This window comes from Mastacembelus armatus, chromosome 23 (genome assembly GCF_900324485.2).
Source record: "Mastacembelus armatus chromosome 23, fMasArm1.2, whole genome shotgun sequence".
Taxonomy (NCBI): Eukaryota; Metazoa; Chordata; class Actinopteri; order Synbranchiformes; family Mastacembelidae; genus Mastacembelus; species Mastacembelus armatus.
Genome location: NC_046655.1, coordinates 10,165,460 through 10,181,663, shown reverse-complemented (window position 1 = coordinate 10,181,663; position 16,204 = coordinate 10,165,460). Strand labels below are relative to the sequence as shown.

General features: G+C 39.5%; 2 protein-coding genes across 3 annotated transcripts in view; both read right to left on the bottom strand.

Moving 5' to 3' along the window:
- col7a1l (collagen type VII alpha 1-like) overlaps positions 1 to 5,265 on the bottom strand; it is a 51,866-nt gene extending 46,601 nt beyond the window's left edge. For both annotated transcript variants that reach the window (XR_003296928.1, XM_026327166.1), the window contains exon 1: positions 5,203 to 5,265. The gene's annotated coding sequence lies outside the window, so the exon portion shown is untranslated. The remainder of the gene's footprint in view (positions 1 to 5,202) is intronic.
- Positions 5,266 to 9,211: 3,946 nt separating this feature from the next.
- lrguk (leucine-rich repeats and guanylate kinase domain containing) lies at positions 9,212 to 15,915 on the bottom strand. Its single transcript, XM_026327167.1, has 13 exons — positions 15,624 to 15,915; positions 15,408 to 15,461; positions 14,956 to 15,057; positions 14,677 to 14,758; positions 14,417 to 14,517; positions 14,046 to 14,127; positions 13,755 to 13,879; positions 12,489 to 12,632; positions 11,904 to 11,984; positions 11,565 to 11,651; positions 11,249 to 11,355; positions 10,504 to 10,623; positions 9,212 to 9,651 (listed from the first exon to the last, which is right to left on the bottom strand). The coding sequence occupies exons 1-13, from the start codon at positions 15,747 to 15,749 to the stop codon at positions 9,519 to 9,521; spliced, it is 1,344 nt and encodes a 447-aa protein (XP_026182952.1). The 5' UTR covers positions 15,750 to 15,915; the 3' UTR covers positions 9,212 to 9,518.
- Between the last annotated feature and the right edge of the window lie 289 nt (positions 15,916 to 16,204).

Here is a 16,204-nt window from a genome sequence, read left to right as displayed (position 1 = left end):
ATGTTGGAGCTTGAAATGAGCCCCAACTCCTCCTTCACACTGTGCACTCCACAAGTGGAAAGGATAGTTAGGACATGAACAACTGTGCCTGTAGCATGTTGTACTTTCACAGTATTCATTCATTCATTCAGTATTCAGAGTATTTTCCAAGTTAATTCTCAGCCTTTCAACCCTCCCACTCTCCTATCACTAGACATTTTAAAAAAACAAAAGCCACAACAACAAAACCAGCAGCAATTACAACCCTGTGTCTACTAACAAATCACTGTCATTGTAAAGAAAGAGTAAAGTGCAAGCAGTTTGAAATACTGCATCAGCTGATAGCGATGGTTGTCTCTGAGTGGTCAGAACGCCAGATGTGTACAAGAGCACAGGAACAAGCAAGAAAGATCTCCGTCACAGACAGAAAAGAAATGAAAGTTCTGAGTAAGTCTGTCTGTTGACAAAAAGTACCTGTGAGCATAGTGTAGTTTAGGACCACCACTGACAATTCTGATTGAGCTGAGAAAAATTCAAACTCAGATAATTTTTTTAAGTGGCTGAGAAAGACTGCAGGTTCAGCAAGAGCTTTATCCTGTATTGGGACAGTGAAATGAAGTGCGGAAATCGTTCTGCCAATGTGAGAGTATTATTATATTAAACTGCAACTGCCTATGGAATATGGCTGAATTTATTAGCTGTCCACAGACCATCTCATGCAGTACAAAGTAATAACATTTTGGGAGATTTATTATCTTTAAACAACTGCAATCACATTCACACAGTACACTAAAACTTTTACACATTAATAAAAACTAAATGTTGCACTACATTAAATCAAATACAAAAAGTATATATAAATATATAGATATATAGCATATCTTCTTCTGCCTGAGTACTGCAAACCGCTGCAAAACTACAGAAGCAAAAGTACTCAACACCACAGTGCAGCATTACAACTAAGGGTGATATCCACTCAATCACTTACAGTGATGTAGCAATGTTTCTGATTTCTTACCATTTCTGTTATTTATTGGAACATCTTCTCTAGAATGAAAATATAGATTAATTCTCTTTCCTTCCACTGTTCAAGTCTTACAAATATCATAAAAAATGGATTCATAACATTGGGCACTTCAGCTTTGTGGAAATTGATAACGTGCTTCTGCATATCTGTGCCATTACAACTGTTTCCTGCAGACATAAATCTCAGATCCTGGCTAGTCTTGGTTTCTCCCAGAAAATGTGCTCTGTTTTTTTTTTTTTTTTTTTTTTTCTTCATGAAAAGTGTAGCAGTCTTGAGGAGTAATGTCTAGATGAAAGTGTTTGACGTTTATTTTTCAGCAGCTGGTGAAGTGAGAGAAGACAAGTGGTTCAGTATAGTCTTTGTACTACACATACTGTATGCTGTTTAAACTTTCTTTGGTTTGAACAGTGTTTTGAAAAGGCTCGTGATGAGCAGAAATCAGCAGAGAGTTGTGGAACCTCAGCTGTTGCTAAAACAAATGTAACTTCCAGTTCAACATTTGGGAATACATAGACTGTAGCACAGAGAGCCATAAAGACAAGGACAGACAGTAACAGGTGCACATGTATGAAAAATAGGCTGGCAAACAGAGATAAGGGCATGTAAAATGTAAGAGTAGATCGTCAGCACAATATGATAACACATCCAAATAGACAGAAGGCCAAATTCTGTCTCCTGTGTTTATATCATACTTCTTTTAGAACAGGCTTAAAAAGATTATCACATTCAACGTAATGTTAATGCAACTTGTTAGTCCATGATAAGCTATAGTAAGGGGTGCAGACTGCACTGGAAGTGGGTAAGACCCCAGAGGCCCAAAGACACTGTCTGCTTTGAAAGTGCCAAAGAATTAAGAACATCTGCTGCCTGAGAGGAAGGTAGACAGTGATGGATGGCCAGGTGTGTTGTATGTGTGCTGCATGCACATGTACAGTCCAGGAAAACACAACATGTATACTGTATGTACACATTTACAAGCACCTACAAGAAGGCTGGCAGAGTTAAATAAGCAATGCATTCATCTGTGACAGATGACAATTTCTATTCACTGAGTCACTAAGGAACAATGTTTGCCAAATTCATACACATGCCAAGTGTGCACTGCTTGTGCAACACGCACACACTTGTATTTCGATCTTTGTGGGGACATTCATTGACATATTGCATTCTCCACACCCTTACCCTAATCTTAATTAACCTAAGTCCTTACCCTAACACTAACATAAATCTTATTTAAACCTAACCCTAAAGTCATGGGTTATCAATCAAACGAGTCTGAAAAAGTACGGACTGGCTAAAATGTCCTCACGCCGATGTAACTATGCTTAAAATGGTCCTTGTATCGCTAAAAATACAAGTACACACACACACAAACTGACAAATGCAGACTGTTGGCGATGTCTCAATGTTTAAGACCTGGCAACAACATCCATAGGAATACATTTCCAGCAGAACAAATAATCCCATCAGACAAGATAAAGATTAATGATGTATTTATCATCCAATGACAAGAGCTCTATGCTACACATAAAAGATCAGTATCGAGATGTCAATGGCAAATCCTACTTGATGAGATTACTGAACAGTAGGAAATATGCCACTTCACTGTCAGGAAAATTAATGCTACATTCATAAAACATGACATGTACTACACACTTCGCTGACACAAACTTTTCCAGCATGGACAGAGAGCTTCTTTAGTCACCATTCCTTTAAATATTAATATGAATATCCAAAATGGTGTTTCTTAAGCACACTAATGTATTTATCAAAACTGAATAAGGTGCTTTTTAATCTGTGTGTGAGCCTGAATCATAATGGGTGTCAGCACTGCCTACGGATATTCTACAGAGAAGGAAAAGCAGAATTTTGACTATAATTATACTGTAGTCACCGTTTATGGCCATTAACATCATCATTTATTAGGTATACAGTATACAGCAAGTGCAAAACATCCAGACATGTTCTGGCACGAGTAGCAGATCACAAGAAAAGGCAAGTGCTGACAGTGAAATCTAACCTCAAGTGTTTGGCTTGGGCGTATCACATCACAGTCTGTGTAGTTTGTGGTGAGATAGCAGGTAGCTAGAGGTTTTGCGGTTGATGTAACTTTCTTTGTACAGATTTTTGATGCTTGTTTAATTTAACACCTCACACTGATATTTTAATTATGTTCATTTACAAATTTACTGTTTTTTTTTAGTTACTTTGTCTAATGTCAGATATCTAAATATCATAACAGCTATCCCTGTACATTTGAATTTCCTCCCTCTCCAACTGCTGGGCGTGGACTGGGTCTGGGTGAAGGATCTAGGCTCAGTGCTGCAGGAGTCTTGCGCCCAGTGGGGATCGGGGGCAGGACGGGCATGACGTTGGATCCAGGACGTCTATCGGAAGGAGGAGACACGATGGCTAGCTGACCTGTGTCTGGACAGGGGCTGTCCATGGTTTGGTCTGACCCCAGGTGGTGTGAAATGGAAATATTTTATTTAATACAAGCATAGCTATGGAAACATAACTAATCTTTAAAACTTATAATCAGCTACGTTATCTTGTAATCTGATGCACTGTTTGGGCACATTCCCTTAAAGGGAAAGTTTTTACACTATACACTGAATGACTATTCAGATTGATGCATTTGTACAACACCAAATAACAATAAAAAACATCTCAAGTCACTGAAGTGATGGACAGGAAAAACTCCCTTTAAAGGAAGACACCTCCAGCAGAACTTAGCTCAATTTGGGTGGACATCTGTTATAAACTACAGTACACATAAAACATATCTGTCACAAAGTTTGGAACAGTGTTTAAACCATTATATAGCACAATAATTTAAACTAAACAGTTTATGTCTCTTTCCCTAACTAGTGGCTACAAATTTGTGCTCTCTCTACATTGTAAATTAGAAATGCTCTAAAATGATAAACAACAATAATAACCTTTGAGCGTTTCCAAAGTGTGTCCCAGGACAGAGATATCTGGTTCCGCTAAGCCAGACAAGGCCCCAGCTGAACTGGGCACAGACAGTACTGAGCTTGCATGTGACTCATCCGAGCTGCTTGTGAAGGAGAAAAAAAAAGGCAGGATGAAAGAAGATGAACCACACAGAGAAGGCAGAGGGAAAAGAGAGAGCCAAGGAGAGAGAAGGCAGAAAATTCAGGCAGTGAGAGATGTAAAGGTGGGCAACATTACACAAATGACGTTCTTAAAGAAACTCGTGACCCAGGTGAGAAAAACACAGAACAAGAGAGTGAAGAGCTTCTGCAAATAGAAACTAACAGAATGTGCTTTTGAAAATATTACCATCATTATGGGAACAGAACTAGTGTCCCTTCTGATGTTTTCAGTTTTTTCATGATGCAAGACCTGGGGACTGTATTTTGACCGAATGCCAAGATACTAGTGATGACACAGATGATGTGATAAAGTGATAACAATATAGGGATGACTAATGGTACTGAATAAACAGGTACAAGTTTGCCATTTATGTTACTCATCTATTCAATATCACGCATGCACGCACACACGCGCGCACGCACGCACACACACACACACACACACACACACGCACACACACACCATCAGAAAAATACAAAAGGAATTTCTGTTACAATATATAAGACAAACATAGAAATAAAGGCACATCTCTATTAAGAGTTGAAGCAACAAGTAGACAGATGTCTGGAATCCTCTACAGAAATACTGAAGGGCTAAGAAATGCTAAATGTACACAGTGACTGCATGTATCAGAGAGTGATGGCAGAACAAGATTTTCAACAAGATTCATGAAACTCCCCTTCTGAGAATATAGTCCAAACTGACTTTGACAGAACATTTAATATGTGACTGTATGTGTGCTACATGTCCTCATTTGAAACAAAGTATTGAAATAAATTGTAATTGTAATTTCTCAGTGTGATTTGTACATGCTGGTGCACGCAACACAATACACACAAAGTCTGACTGATTAAAGCTGAATTTATGTATTAAGCCTGTTTATTTAGGAACTAAACTACAATAAAATCAGTATCCTGCCTCTAATGAGTAAAGTCTTATGCAACTTACCATAAGTCCATCTAAATCTATTATTCCTCTGGCCTTGATTGTTACATAATGTAACATACTGAATTTTACAGTATGAGCCCCTCTTAAGTGTGGGTGCATTATGCATTTGTCTGTGTGGATGTTCTTACCTGCTGTCCTCACTAAAATGGCTACCAAGATCGTGAGTCTGCAGGGTTGATGGTGTTGTTTGAGCAGACCTGAAGTAAACAAAAAGTAAGAGTAAACTGAATAATTCTTTAGCAGTATAAATTAGGCAAAAAAAAATATTTCAGAGGCTCGGAAGAGCAGCCCACCAGAATGACACCCAGAGGCATTCATTATTTGTTTTTTTTGTGCAGTTAGAAGAGGTGCCCAGGTACACTTTTAGGACAAGTGAGTGGAAAGCACCACTACATGAGAAATATTACATTATTTATACAGTTAGATTCAAATAATTTGGGAACCTGCCAATTCACACTCAAGGTCAAACAACAGCCAGAGACAAACTATCAAAACGCAGTTTGCACAAGTGTTCTAATTAAACCAGTTTGGCCCAGCTGAGAGTGCCCTCTTAAAATTAAGCACTAGAGTGTAGTGGAGTGGATGCTACTTCTAATGAACCTTTTGAAAAGCTGGCTGTAGACCCCTGGACTCTTCCCCACTATAGCCTCTCTCACCAGCTGCTCTCTCCTCCTGATGGACGCCAGCTCCTGAAGGGAGGAGAGGTGAAGACAAGGAGGAGGAGGAGATGAGATGAGGTAGGAAGGTGAGACAAAACAAGAATTGCAGGTGAGAAAGAGGAGAGGAAAGTTGATGGAGAGGGTGATTAGAGGGGACAAAAACAGCCAGAAAAGGGAAAGGGGATGATGACGCACAGCGAGATCATATGAAGAAAAGGAAAAGCTGGATGTTGTTAGACAAGAGGGTTATTTTTTTCATAAATTTAAAAAAATCTAGATGTATATTTATTATTCACTTACTGACTTTATAACCAATACATTTTTCATCAAACATCTTGTAACTCACTGCAGGGTTCTTTTGAGGCCTGAGCTCTGCCTGGATTTTGGTAAAATAGTTTCTGTAAGAAAGATCTGAGGGGTCAAGAGCTGTGGCAGAGTGTGATGTGAGAGTGTCTGATCCTGATCTCAACACGGGCAAAGGTGGCTTCTCCTCTGGCTCATGACCTGAGTCAGAGAGGGAGTAAAATATACTGTAGATTAATACTCTGTAATACCGTATGGTACATAGAAGACATTATACACGTTTTCACACGCGTACTTGACCTTAACATGTAAAATTAATAGCGTGAACCCATAAATAAAAATAAAAAAAATCTCACACCTATGGAGGTGCTGCCATGGGAAGCTCTGATGTTTTCTCCTTCATCCTGCTCCTCTAACAACATGTACTCCTTCACTACTTGCCTCAGTGTCTGGTAAGCTTCTTCCAAGTCATCTGCTCATACATTCAGGTACACACACACATACACACACACCACCGCAAAGAAATAACTGGCTGTGAAGAGAGTCAATGCGTCTCCCATCAAACAGCAATGAATCAGAGATATGGGGATTATGACCTTAGTGTAATGAGGTGCATAAAAGTGATGAGTGTCCCATGCTCCCTGTATGTTCATCTCATTAAGAAAACAGCTAACATGTCTGAGTGCTTTCATGAGGGAATGATAAACACAGCTATTCTGCAGTTACGTGCCCTTAATAAATGTGGTAATTGGATTGAAAGTGTAGTGTATGGATTTTAGTGAAGTATGTTAATTAATCTAAGTCTACACCAGTGACACTTGGACTGCGTTAAGACAGAGTAAGGCTTGTCTTCACGAGGCACAATGACAAACTGCTGGTGATTAGACCAATCACAGCTGTAAATTTCCACATTTCTGTCTTAGTAACATCATCCGACAAAGGTTGGATGTGTAGAAAGGTCAAAATGTCTCCCCAGGGAGGTATTTGTTTTCTTAACTAAGAACTAGTGTTTACTGAAATGTAATTGTAAGTATTTGTAGTACATAAATTAAACTAATTAACTAATTAATAAAATGGATTGAATTACCCACCCAGAATATTAAATTGCTATTAGTATACAATAAAACATACATTTAAAAAACTACAGTTTCAAAAACATAAATTAATACATTTAACGAGATAATAAAATACTTAAGTGTTTCCTTGTTTTACCACAGGGGATAACATTATCAAAGAATCCCAGCCGTTTGCTGTTGGTGTCGGCGTAGAGCTCTACACGTGACACCGCCATGTTAATCTGTGCTGGTGTATAGAGACCACGGTTTTTCAGGCGATCTGTGTACTTCTCCAATTGGGTGGGGATGAACAGGATGTATCGAGGCTCGAAGTAGCTTTTCTTCAGACTGAACACACCCTGTGAGAATAAACAGACTATATAGATCCTATATGGCTGGTACGTTCTCTGTCTCTACTGTATCTTGACCACATATGGTGGTAATCTGCTTGATGTACTCTCAAACGTGAGATTTCCAGATGTATTTCTGTACCTCCAGCTCCATGTGCAAACAACAGGCCAGTCCTTCTCTGGCCACATCCTCTATGGCATCTCTGGTCAGACCAAATCTGTGACCCCCATAGTGCATGGTCTGGATAAACTTACCCTAAAAAGAAATTTACAGTTATGAGGGCAAAACTACTCATCATGTTATCACAGTTGTCAGCTACATTTTCACCTGCGGTGCATTGTCAAGATAAACAACCTGAAATAATTCACCCACCTGTGAACTGAATCCATGACCTGGTGGTCAAGGCAAAAATCTCATTGTTACTTCTCATACATGATCCCAGACCTGTCTTCTGCTTGGGTCAGGTTTATGTGAACAGCATAACTAGTAAATCTTAATAAGCTTATGGCCAAATAAAATTCAGTTGGCAACATCACTAAAACAGACCATCCCTGCTCTATCGTTTGTGGCAGCAAAAAGTAAGTTCAGCTATAAAAAATAAAATTAAAACCATTTATGATTCCCCAGAAAGTTGGCTTGTATGAATTCAAATACTGTAATTTAACAACTGTGCAAATAGAAATTCTGATTTGACATTATTATTATTTACCACATGAAAAATCATCAGTTGGAGAGCCTTGCAATGTAACTTTACGCTTACACTTCCTTAATAAAAATAGTTTCAGGTTTTAGAAATGCATACAATATGAAAGACCATATTATTTAATAATAATGTGATGAAAAGTAATTAACCAACATTAAAATTTAAGCTGCTTAGTTTTTACTGACGATTTAAGAAACTTAAGACGTGTCTTCTGAAGATACTCCGACAGGAATTTAAACTCCAGTGAACAATTTGTTTGCTAGCCTCAATCTTGCTAAACAGTTTATTGCAAAGCATTTAAATGGACAATTACAAACATGTATCTTGTGATTCCATACTACCAAACTAATAGCTATATAGACAAAGTGCCCAGGAAGACTTTATGTCCATGGCACAATAAAGAATATAATAACTACCAAGGACTGCTGATTGGGGTTAATTTTGTGCAAGTGGAGCCACTAAAAGTGGGTTCAAGAGGTTATGATTGCACAGTTACTGAAAAGAGCATCTGAGGGGAAATGATTAAAGAGGAAAAGGGCAGCTAACATATGAAAGGTCAGAGCATGAAGAGTAAGAAATGGAGGACAGGACAGTAATAAACCAAGTACTTGGCAATGGAAGAATGGAGGGAGAAGAAGAAGAATGGACAAATCAAGTAAGGGGAGGGACAGACTCTCAAGTTAACCTGATACCAGCATCAAAGCCCTCGCTGTGTAAATCACTACGTGACCCAGACCTCTATCCATCATCCTCCACCAAGCTTACATAACAGGCAGCCTGACAAGAGGGACAAGATGAAAAACAAATGTGTCCAATACTCTAAGATGAATTTTCTGTCTATACGTTTACTCATTTAACATTTAGCAGTGACGTTTAAAGTTTATGGCTTGTATTCCGTGGAATTTTGACTGTCTGCATATTGATAGTTTTAGCTTTAGATAGTTGTCTTAGACTAATATTCATCACTTGCATGACAAATGTTGGATGAGATGCTATGGTAAATCATCCTGATTAAAACTTTATTTTAATTAATATAGCTATTATGCCTTATCATAAAATCCCCATTCAAATAAATGTACTGTTTTTTAACGAAATATCACCCAGTTATCAGTTCATCCAAGTAAAACAAATTATCTCAGCTACTCATTATGGCCAGTGAGTGAACTCAATTCAAAATTTGCTGAAGGAGCTACGTGATTCAAGCACACTTAAGATCCAGCTTTTCAAAAACCCAATGTACATTTAATTAACTTGTGAGCAAGCATTTGGATGAATGCCTTATGACACTGAGCGCATAAGATTCTTTTGAGTGCAGAACTTAAAATAATCTTGAGATATGTACTTTATCATCACACAGTAACCTCATTGGCCTGCTATGTACAAAAAAGCTTAATATCAAGGTAACGCACCATGTAAATCATGTTCTGAAAGTCCTCATCACTGACAAAATGGTAATCAACTCCATTCTCCTCACCATAATAGGGCCCCCTTGTGGTGTGACATATTCTATGGAAACAGACACACAGTAGAGAAACACACAGAGTGGAGTTTCGTCCAACATATACAGCCATATAATTTACGAGGACTAAGTATGTGAAACATCCCAGACCTGTAACCAATAAAGAGGGGGCCATTTGGGAGGATAAGACCCAGGGCAAGACCACTGGGTTTTTAGAAAACTCAAGGCAGAATAGCTAAACACTAGGTGACAGGAATATGCCATTACAAGGTCGAGGCTCAATACACATGCATTTGTTTTGTATTAACATTAAAGAATTGGCTCAGATATTTTCAAGTATCTGATACTCACATCATATATACACATAGGTTCTTTTACATAATTTGCCATGTAAAGCTTTTTCCATATCTTGACAAGCACCCTATAATGAAACTCTTATTTTATTTATTGAAATAGGTTTTGTTTAATTATTCCTCCTGGGTTATGAAGAGATACCCATGTGTTGGGAAAACATAGTAAGAAACAGAGGATAAAATTTACAGCTCTAGTTCTGTGCAAAAGTATATTCTAAAGGTCAAAGCTTATATATGACTTCAGCATTCTGAGTTAGACAAATTGACGTTGTATCTTCTAAAATTGTAAGTACAAAATTCCTACTTTCTGTTTTCCAGAATAGTGTTTCCTTGCTGAATTGCAGAAGACTATTTCCTGCATTGTTGGGACACAATTGTAGGTTTACTGTGAAGGGCTGAGTGACACCTGTTAATAAGCCATTTTCACTCCCTTTTTCTCCCTCCTCAGCCCCAGGAACATAAGGTCAGACAGCAACCTCTTAATTCAAATCAACCGCAGCACAGGCAGATAATATGCAGCCTCTGCACAGAAATGTTGAGACTGACCCATATGTAAAGTATTCACTGAACTCCTGGCACAATCTGTGGCCCAGCTCCCTCTTCCCACCGCCTTGAGGACCTGTCAGCACCAGCATAGGATAGGGAGAGTCTGCACCGGGCAAAGTACTGCTTGGACACACACAAACACACACACACATATTTCATGAACTTTAAATTTACAGGTTCCTTTTTAGATTCATATTCAGTTACCTCTCCAACTAAAGATGACATGACTAATAAAGCATGAAGTGCAACCTTCTCCATTCTTGAAAACCACTCCTACAGTCAATATAAATGGGAGCCTTGTGGGCAATATGGATGTGCTCTGTAGGAAGCACAGAGGAGAATGGTAAATTGACTGTACCCGCAGCATTTTATTTGCTGATAATGGATGTTTTCAAAAAAGTGCTGATGCACAAAGTCATTTTTTTTTTCTTTTAGAGAGTAGATAACACAAGCAACACAGGGACAGCACAGATAAAATCTTGCTCATGTTTAAAAACAGCTTTTTTAGCAGTTGATGTTGATTAAGACATATATCATTATGGCCAATCACCACATCTGGGTTGTTTTGAAAATTTCATAAGAGTAAACTTTGCAAATACTTAAGCTCCTCATGTCAGTCACCATTTGCCAATTATCTCAAGATCCTGTTGGGGCGGTTTTAACTGGTGCTGTCAACTTTATATTCAGGATCTAAAAGACCATTCACATGTGGAAGGATGAAACAGTACTGTGTATTTGTACCAACCTGTCGTAGAGCACCTGGGGCTGATTTAGCTGATACACCAGTTGAGTCATGTGATCTCTGGCTGCCACCACCTCTAAAGGGGGGTCATATTTGTTCACTGATGACACCTGGAATTAAGGTTAGTAGGACACCCATGATAAACTAGCCCACATAACGTACTGTAATCAAGTATTCTTTCTAGTCTCGAACAAAAGGGACTAGTGAAGCATATTTACAGTATTAAAGACGGAGATAAAGTATGCTGAGATATGATTGTGCGGGCCAACAGAATGCTTGATCATCAAATTGTCAAAATGGTTATTATAATTATTCATACCTTCTCTTCAGCAGTGACTTTCTCTTGGTCCAGCACAGTAAGATGTTGAAGTAGGAAGACAACTGACAGTCTGTAATCTTGTTGCTCCTGCCAATCAGATGACGTACTGCATGTCACAAAAACTGTAATGGTGTAACTATATTTAGAGCACCTATAGTTTCTTTTGTGTTTGTCAAACTAGAAGAGACAATATAGACATGGATGATATCATGCCTCATGTGATCTGTCACAGCACAGAATACATGAGGAGTATGGGAGACACAGAAATGCAGTAGTATATATCTGTGCACATCATAGAGTGTAAATGAAGGCAGCTTTGATCAGGATGGGTTGGGTTACCTGTACAGGGTTTCCAAGCAGACTGAGGTCCCTCAACAGGAAAAGATCATGAATGTGCTTGCACTCCTGAATTTCAGTAATCTGTAATCAGAGAAACATAAAACCATAGTGGAACTATTGTAGAGCAATGTTACATTTACAACAGGAGTGTATGCAACACTTTCTGGACATTTCATAATCTGTACGGCATAACCATTCCATCAGATCTATATCCTCCAGCCTTTTTGTACTCAACTGTTCGTCTGCCAGTTTTTCTGCCTGCCAAGTTTCAACCACCTGCATGTTTTTGGACTTTTCCTTTTGCCTTCTCCCTTTTTATGTTTGCCTGGTGTTCCTGCCTGCCTGTTACTGACCACTGTCAATCTGTCAAGCACCTGTTATTGCCTGAATTACCTTTTAAATAAGGTGAAATGTTTGACCTGTTCCTCTGTGTTGTGCAACTGAGCTCACAGCTTGAGTTGAGCCACATGTGATACTATATACACATTTTTTGTCAAGTTTAAAGAACATTTCCATATTATCTTAACTGCATGCTGAATTTCTGCAATTACTGAGTTCTTTCTAAATATTCTCTTAGATCAATACCAGGTTTTTCTCCAGGTTTATGGAGCCCAGTAGGCAGAGATTCTGGAGGCCAGAGAGACTGGTGATGCTGTTCATTGACAAGTCGAGAACCTGGAGATTCTTCAGATTCTCCAACCCTTCAATTCTCTCCAACTGGTTTCCTTTCTGGACACAAACAAAAAAAGAGAACTGATTTAAAGAACCATGATCTTCATTCATATGCCTACACACATTATTGGCTTCCAAGCACCACTTCTAAATTCCATATGATTAATGATTTCCACTAAAAAATATGAAGGACGTGTCATGGTTGCTCCGTAGGGTGCCACAGCTTTCTCTCCTCTCAGTACTGAGTTGAGTGGCAGGCCAGCCTCTCTCTGCTAAATCCTGACAGGTGAGGACTGACAGCCAAACAGCTGGCAAGGTGCTAGTGCAGCACAATAACCAACCAAAGAATGAGACCCAGGCACCCCTCCCTTGTCAGGGTCCCTAAGCTTGTATCTCACTCCATTCCACTGACTAAAGTTGTTATCTCGCTGCCTGGCCACACCTCGCCCTGCTCTTGCCAAGCAATGCTGCCTGACAGAGAACCACTGTCAGTGGGGGTGTGTGACTGTGCTGGTCCCCTGAAGCTCTGGGTCGGTGCAGTGATGGACTTGGAAACAGGCTTGCTGACAGGACCATGCTGTTTAGGGAGGCAACATGTGAGGATGAGGGGTCAGGGATGGGATAAGATGGATGCTGGATGAACAAGGCATGTGTGACTGTGTGTGTGTGTGTGTGTGTGTGTGTGCTGAACCTGGTCCAGGCTCACTCAAACAGCAGCAGCTGGTCCCACAGCAAAGCTACAGACAGGGGCAGACACAGCCAGACCGAAGGCTGCTGACAATGAGGAACCACTGATAAAGGACAGAACATGCATGTGCGCGCGCACAGTCAGAAAGAGAGAGGGAAACGGCCTGCTGTTGGACCATATGGTGATTCTCAAACAAGGGACCAAGGTTTTACTGAATGTAAAAACACAGCCAAAAACACAGACATAAAGGGAATAAAGTGACAGAATCATGAATGGGTGATATGGGTAAAATACATACAATAAGAAATAACTACTCAAATATAGCTCAAACTGTGTGCTTATGGGTAGAAAGCCATGAGTGGAGTGAATTAACCTGCTGCCAAGCAATACCACATACAAATGAGAATTCTGCGCTTGTACATACTGTATGCACAAATGTGTGTATGTGCATCTGTTTATCATATTTCTGATTGCATTAGAGAAGAACCTACAAGGCAAAGATATGTGAGAGGCAGACTGCCCAAGCCGCTGATCCTCGAGATCTTGTTGTGTGCCAGGCTGAGATGAGTGAGCCTGCAACATTGCTCAAGACCACTGATCTCGCTGAATCTGTTATCTGAGGAATGGGCATGTTAAGAATAATACAGGTGAACATACTGTAAGTATACTTTTACAGGACAGGGAAAGAGACAAAGACAGAGGAAGCGTCTGTGTGTGTGTGTGTGCGTGTGTGTGTGTGTGTGTTCAAATGGATGAATGTAAATGTCTCTCTGTAAGGATACAGTCCAGATCCAGTTTGCTAAGAGAGGAATAGGCTGACAAATCTTTCATTTTTGTCATATGATTGTGGCAGAGGTTTACCTCCTGAAAAAAAAAGCAGAACATTTTTAACCACAGTCATGAACATCTTCACTACATCTCACTGAAAAAAACATTTTCAACTAAATCCACAGAGTATGGGAGGAAAAAAAAATTCTAGTTCTATAAAGTTCACTGTCATTCAAGGGCACTTAATGCCTTGTAAGCATATTCAAAGTGACTACAGATGGGCTATGTAAATCCTGGACTATCTTGAGGGAATAGCACAAGAGAATGAAGCCCAGGCTACCAATCAAAAGTTGTCTTATCTTGTCAGCTCAAGGTCCTGTTCTACCTTTAGGTTCTTGGGTGGCTGGAATCCAAAGAAGTTGAAGATTTCATTGTGAGAAGCATCCAGGATGACGAGGTAGGGCATGTGACTCACACAGGATAAATCTAGCAGTTGGGAAAAGTTAACGGTTAAAGGATAAAGGAAGGTTAAAGGAGGCGTAAACAATTCAATTGTGAATAAATGATGGTCACAGGCTCAAACAAATAGAAAGTGTCTAATTTGGGCAAAGAGATGAAGGTCGTCTGTTTGTAAGTAAGAGTCACCTTTTATTTTGTTGTGTTGCAGTTCCAGCTTTTGAAGATTCACATAATTACAGAGAATGGAGATGTCACTGAGATTGCGACTCTGGAACAGAGAATAATACAACCTGGGTTAAACTGAATTAGTCTCAATTAAACCGCAAAGAGAGCCGTCAGCTAAGAGCAACACGACGCCATGTGAATTTGTAAGAGGTGGCTTTGTCTCGGTAAAGTGGCTGTAAACACACTTGCAAGCCACATATTGTCATTTAGGAAAGCTGTCTGTGTGGGTATGTGCCTCACAGGCAGAGACAGGTGGTGGTACAAGTGCTGAAGCCCGGTGCCAAATTGTCCGAGGTGGGATACACAGCTGGACACCATCTCAGCAGTTAAAACACCATTCTTCTGTAGAGCAGAAAAAAATGAATATAGAACAGTGAAGCTAGCATGTGGGCCCCTTGCAGGTTTTACAGCAGTCAACTAAAATGAATCCATGCATATGGCAGCAGGCCACTATAAGCATTAGAAAAGTGCTCACAGCTTTCTGCCCCTAAAAGCAACCATGCCCGTCTTCATGCAGTGAGGTACACACACAGATTAACAGATTATGCTCCAGTATATTACAACGTTTAAAAACAGGGAAAAAAAGATAAATAATAATAATAATAATAATAATAAAACAATAAATAAATAAGAAAGCTACAGACACTCTACTTGCTGGTAATAGGCAAATTACAAATAATCAACCATTTGACCTTGGTGTGCTGTTTTACTTCCCCAGACCTCTTGCACAAGGTTACCTGCTTTATCTGTTGCATAACGGAACAAAAGTGTAATGTTTAATAAAACTGCTCCGTATAAACGCTGCACTTTTACACTTCGTTCATTAGAAGAAGACGCATAATGACATGCAGCCTGTAACGTTAACCTACAGTGCAAAGCTTTACCAGCTAAGGTGTCTTACTCCTTACCTCCATGTCTCTTCCCTCCGGCTCATCGCAGCTGGGAGCCTTTGCTGAGGGAGCGTCGGGGTGGGACTCTGGGGGGCAGCAGCTAGGAGACGCTGAGGAAAACAATTGACTCGTTGTTTCCTTCATTAAAGTTATTTTACGATGAAAAAACTCGGCTGCAAAACACGCCTGAAGAACTAATGGGGTATATTGTTGTTTCTTTGTTTGTTTCTGTTTGTTTTGTTGTTTAAAGGAAAGGGTTTAAACAGGCTTTCCTTAACACCAAACAAATTAGCGTATGGTAGGAAGTTCCACCAGTCGTTGCATGGCAACGCTGAGACAAGTGCGAGGTGAAAGGATTGTGGGTAATGTAGTATGGAGAGTTTATGGAGAACAAGACGAATGAGATGCAGCTGTCCATTACAGCTTTATATATTCGGTATTTTCCAACTGTTTGGTTTGTTAGAAATGTCAAAAATGTATTGATAGTACAAGACTTGAAAATGTTTAGCCTAGTTTTCTTTAGTGTCGTTTTCCTGCATTTTTAATATATAAGCATTTTGCAGCTACAATTGTCGCGATCAGTTGTGTACATTTACCAT

Coding starts and splice junctions, on each gene's coding strand:
- lrguk (XM_026327167.1), bottom strand. CDS start 15,749: ATGAAGGAAACAACGAGTCAATTGTTTTCCTCAGCGTCTCCTAGCTGC. Junction 14,759..14,955: donor ACCACCACCTGTCTCTGCCT/GTGAGGCACATA, acceptor TCTCTGTTCCAG/AGTCGCAATCTCAGTGACAT. Junction 11,652..11,903: donor TGCTTGGAAACCCTGTACAG/GTAACCCAACCC, acceptor TCTGATTGGCAG/GAGCAACAAGATTACAGACT.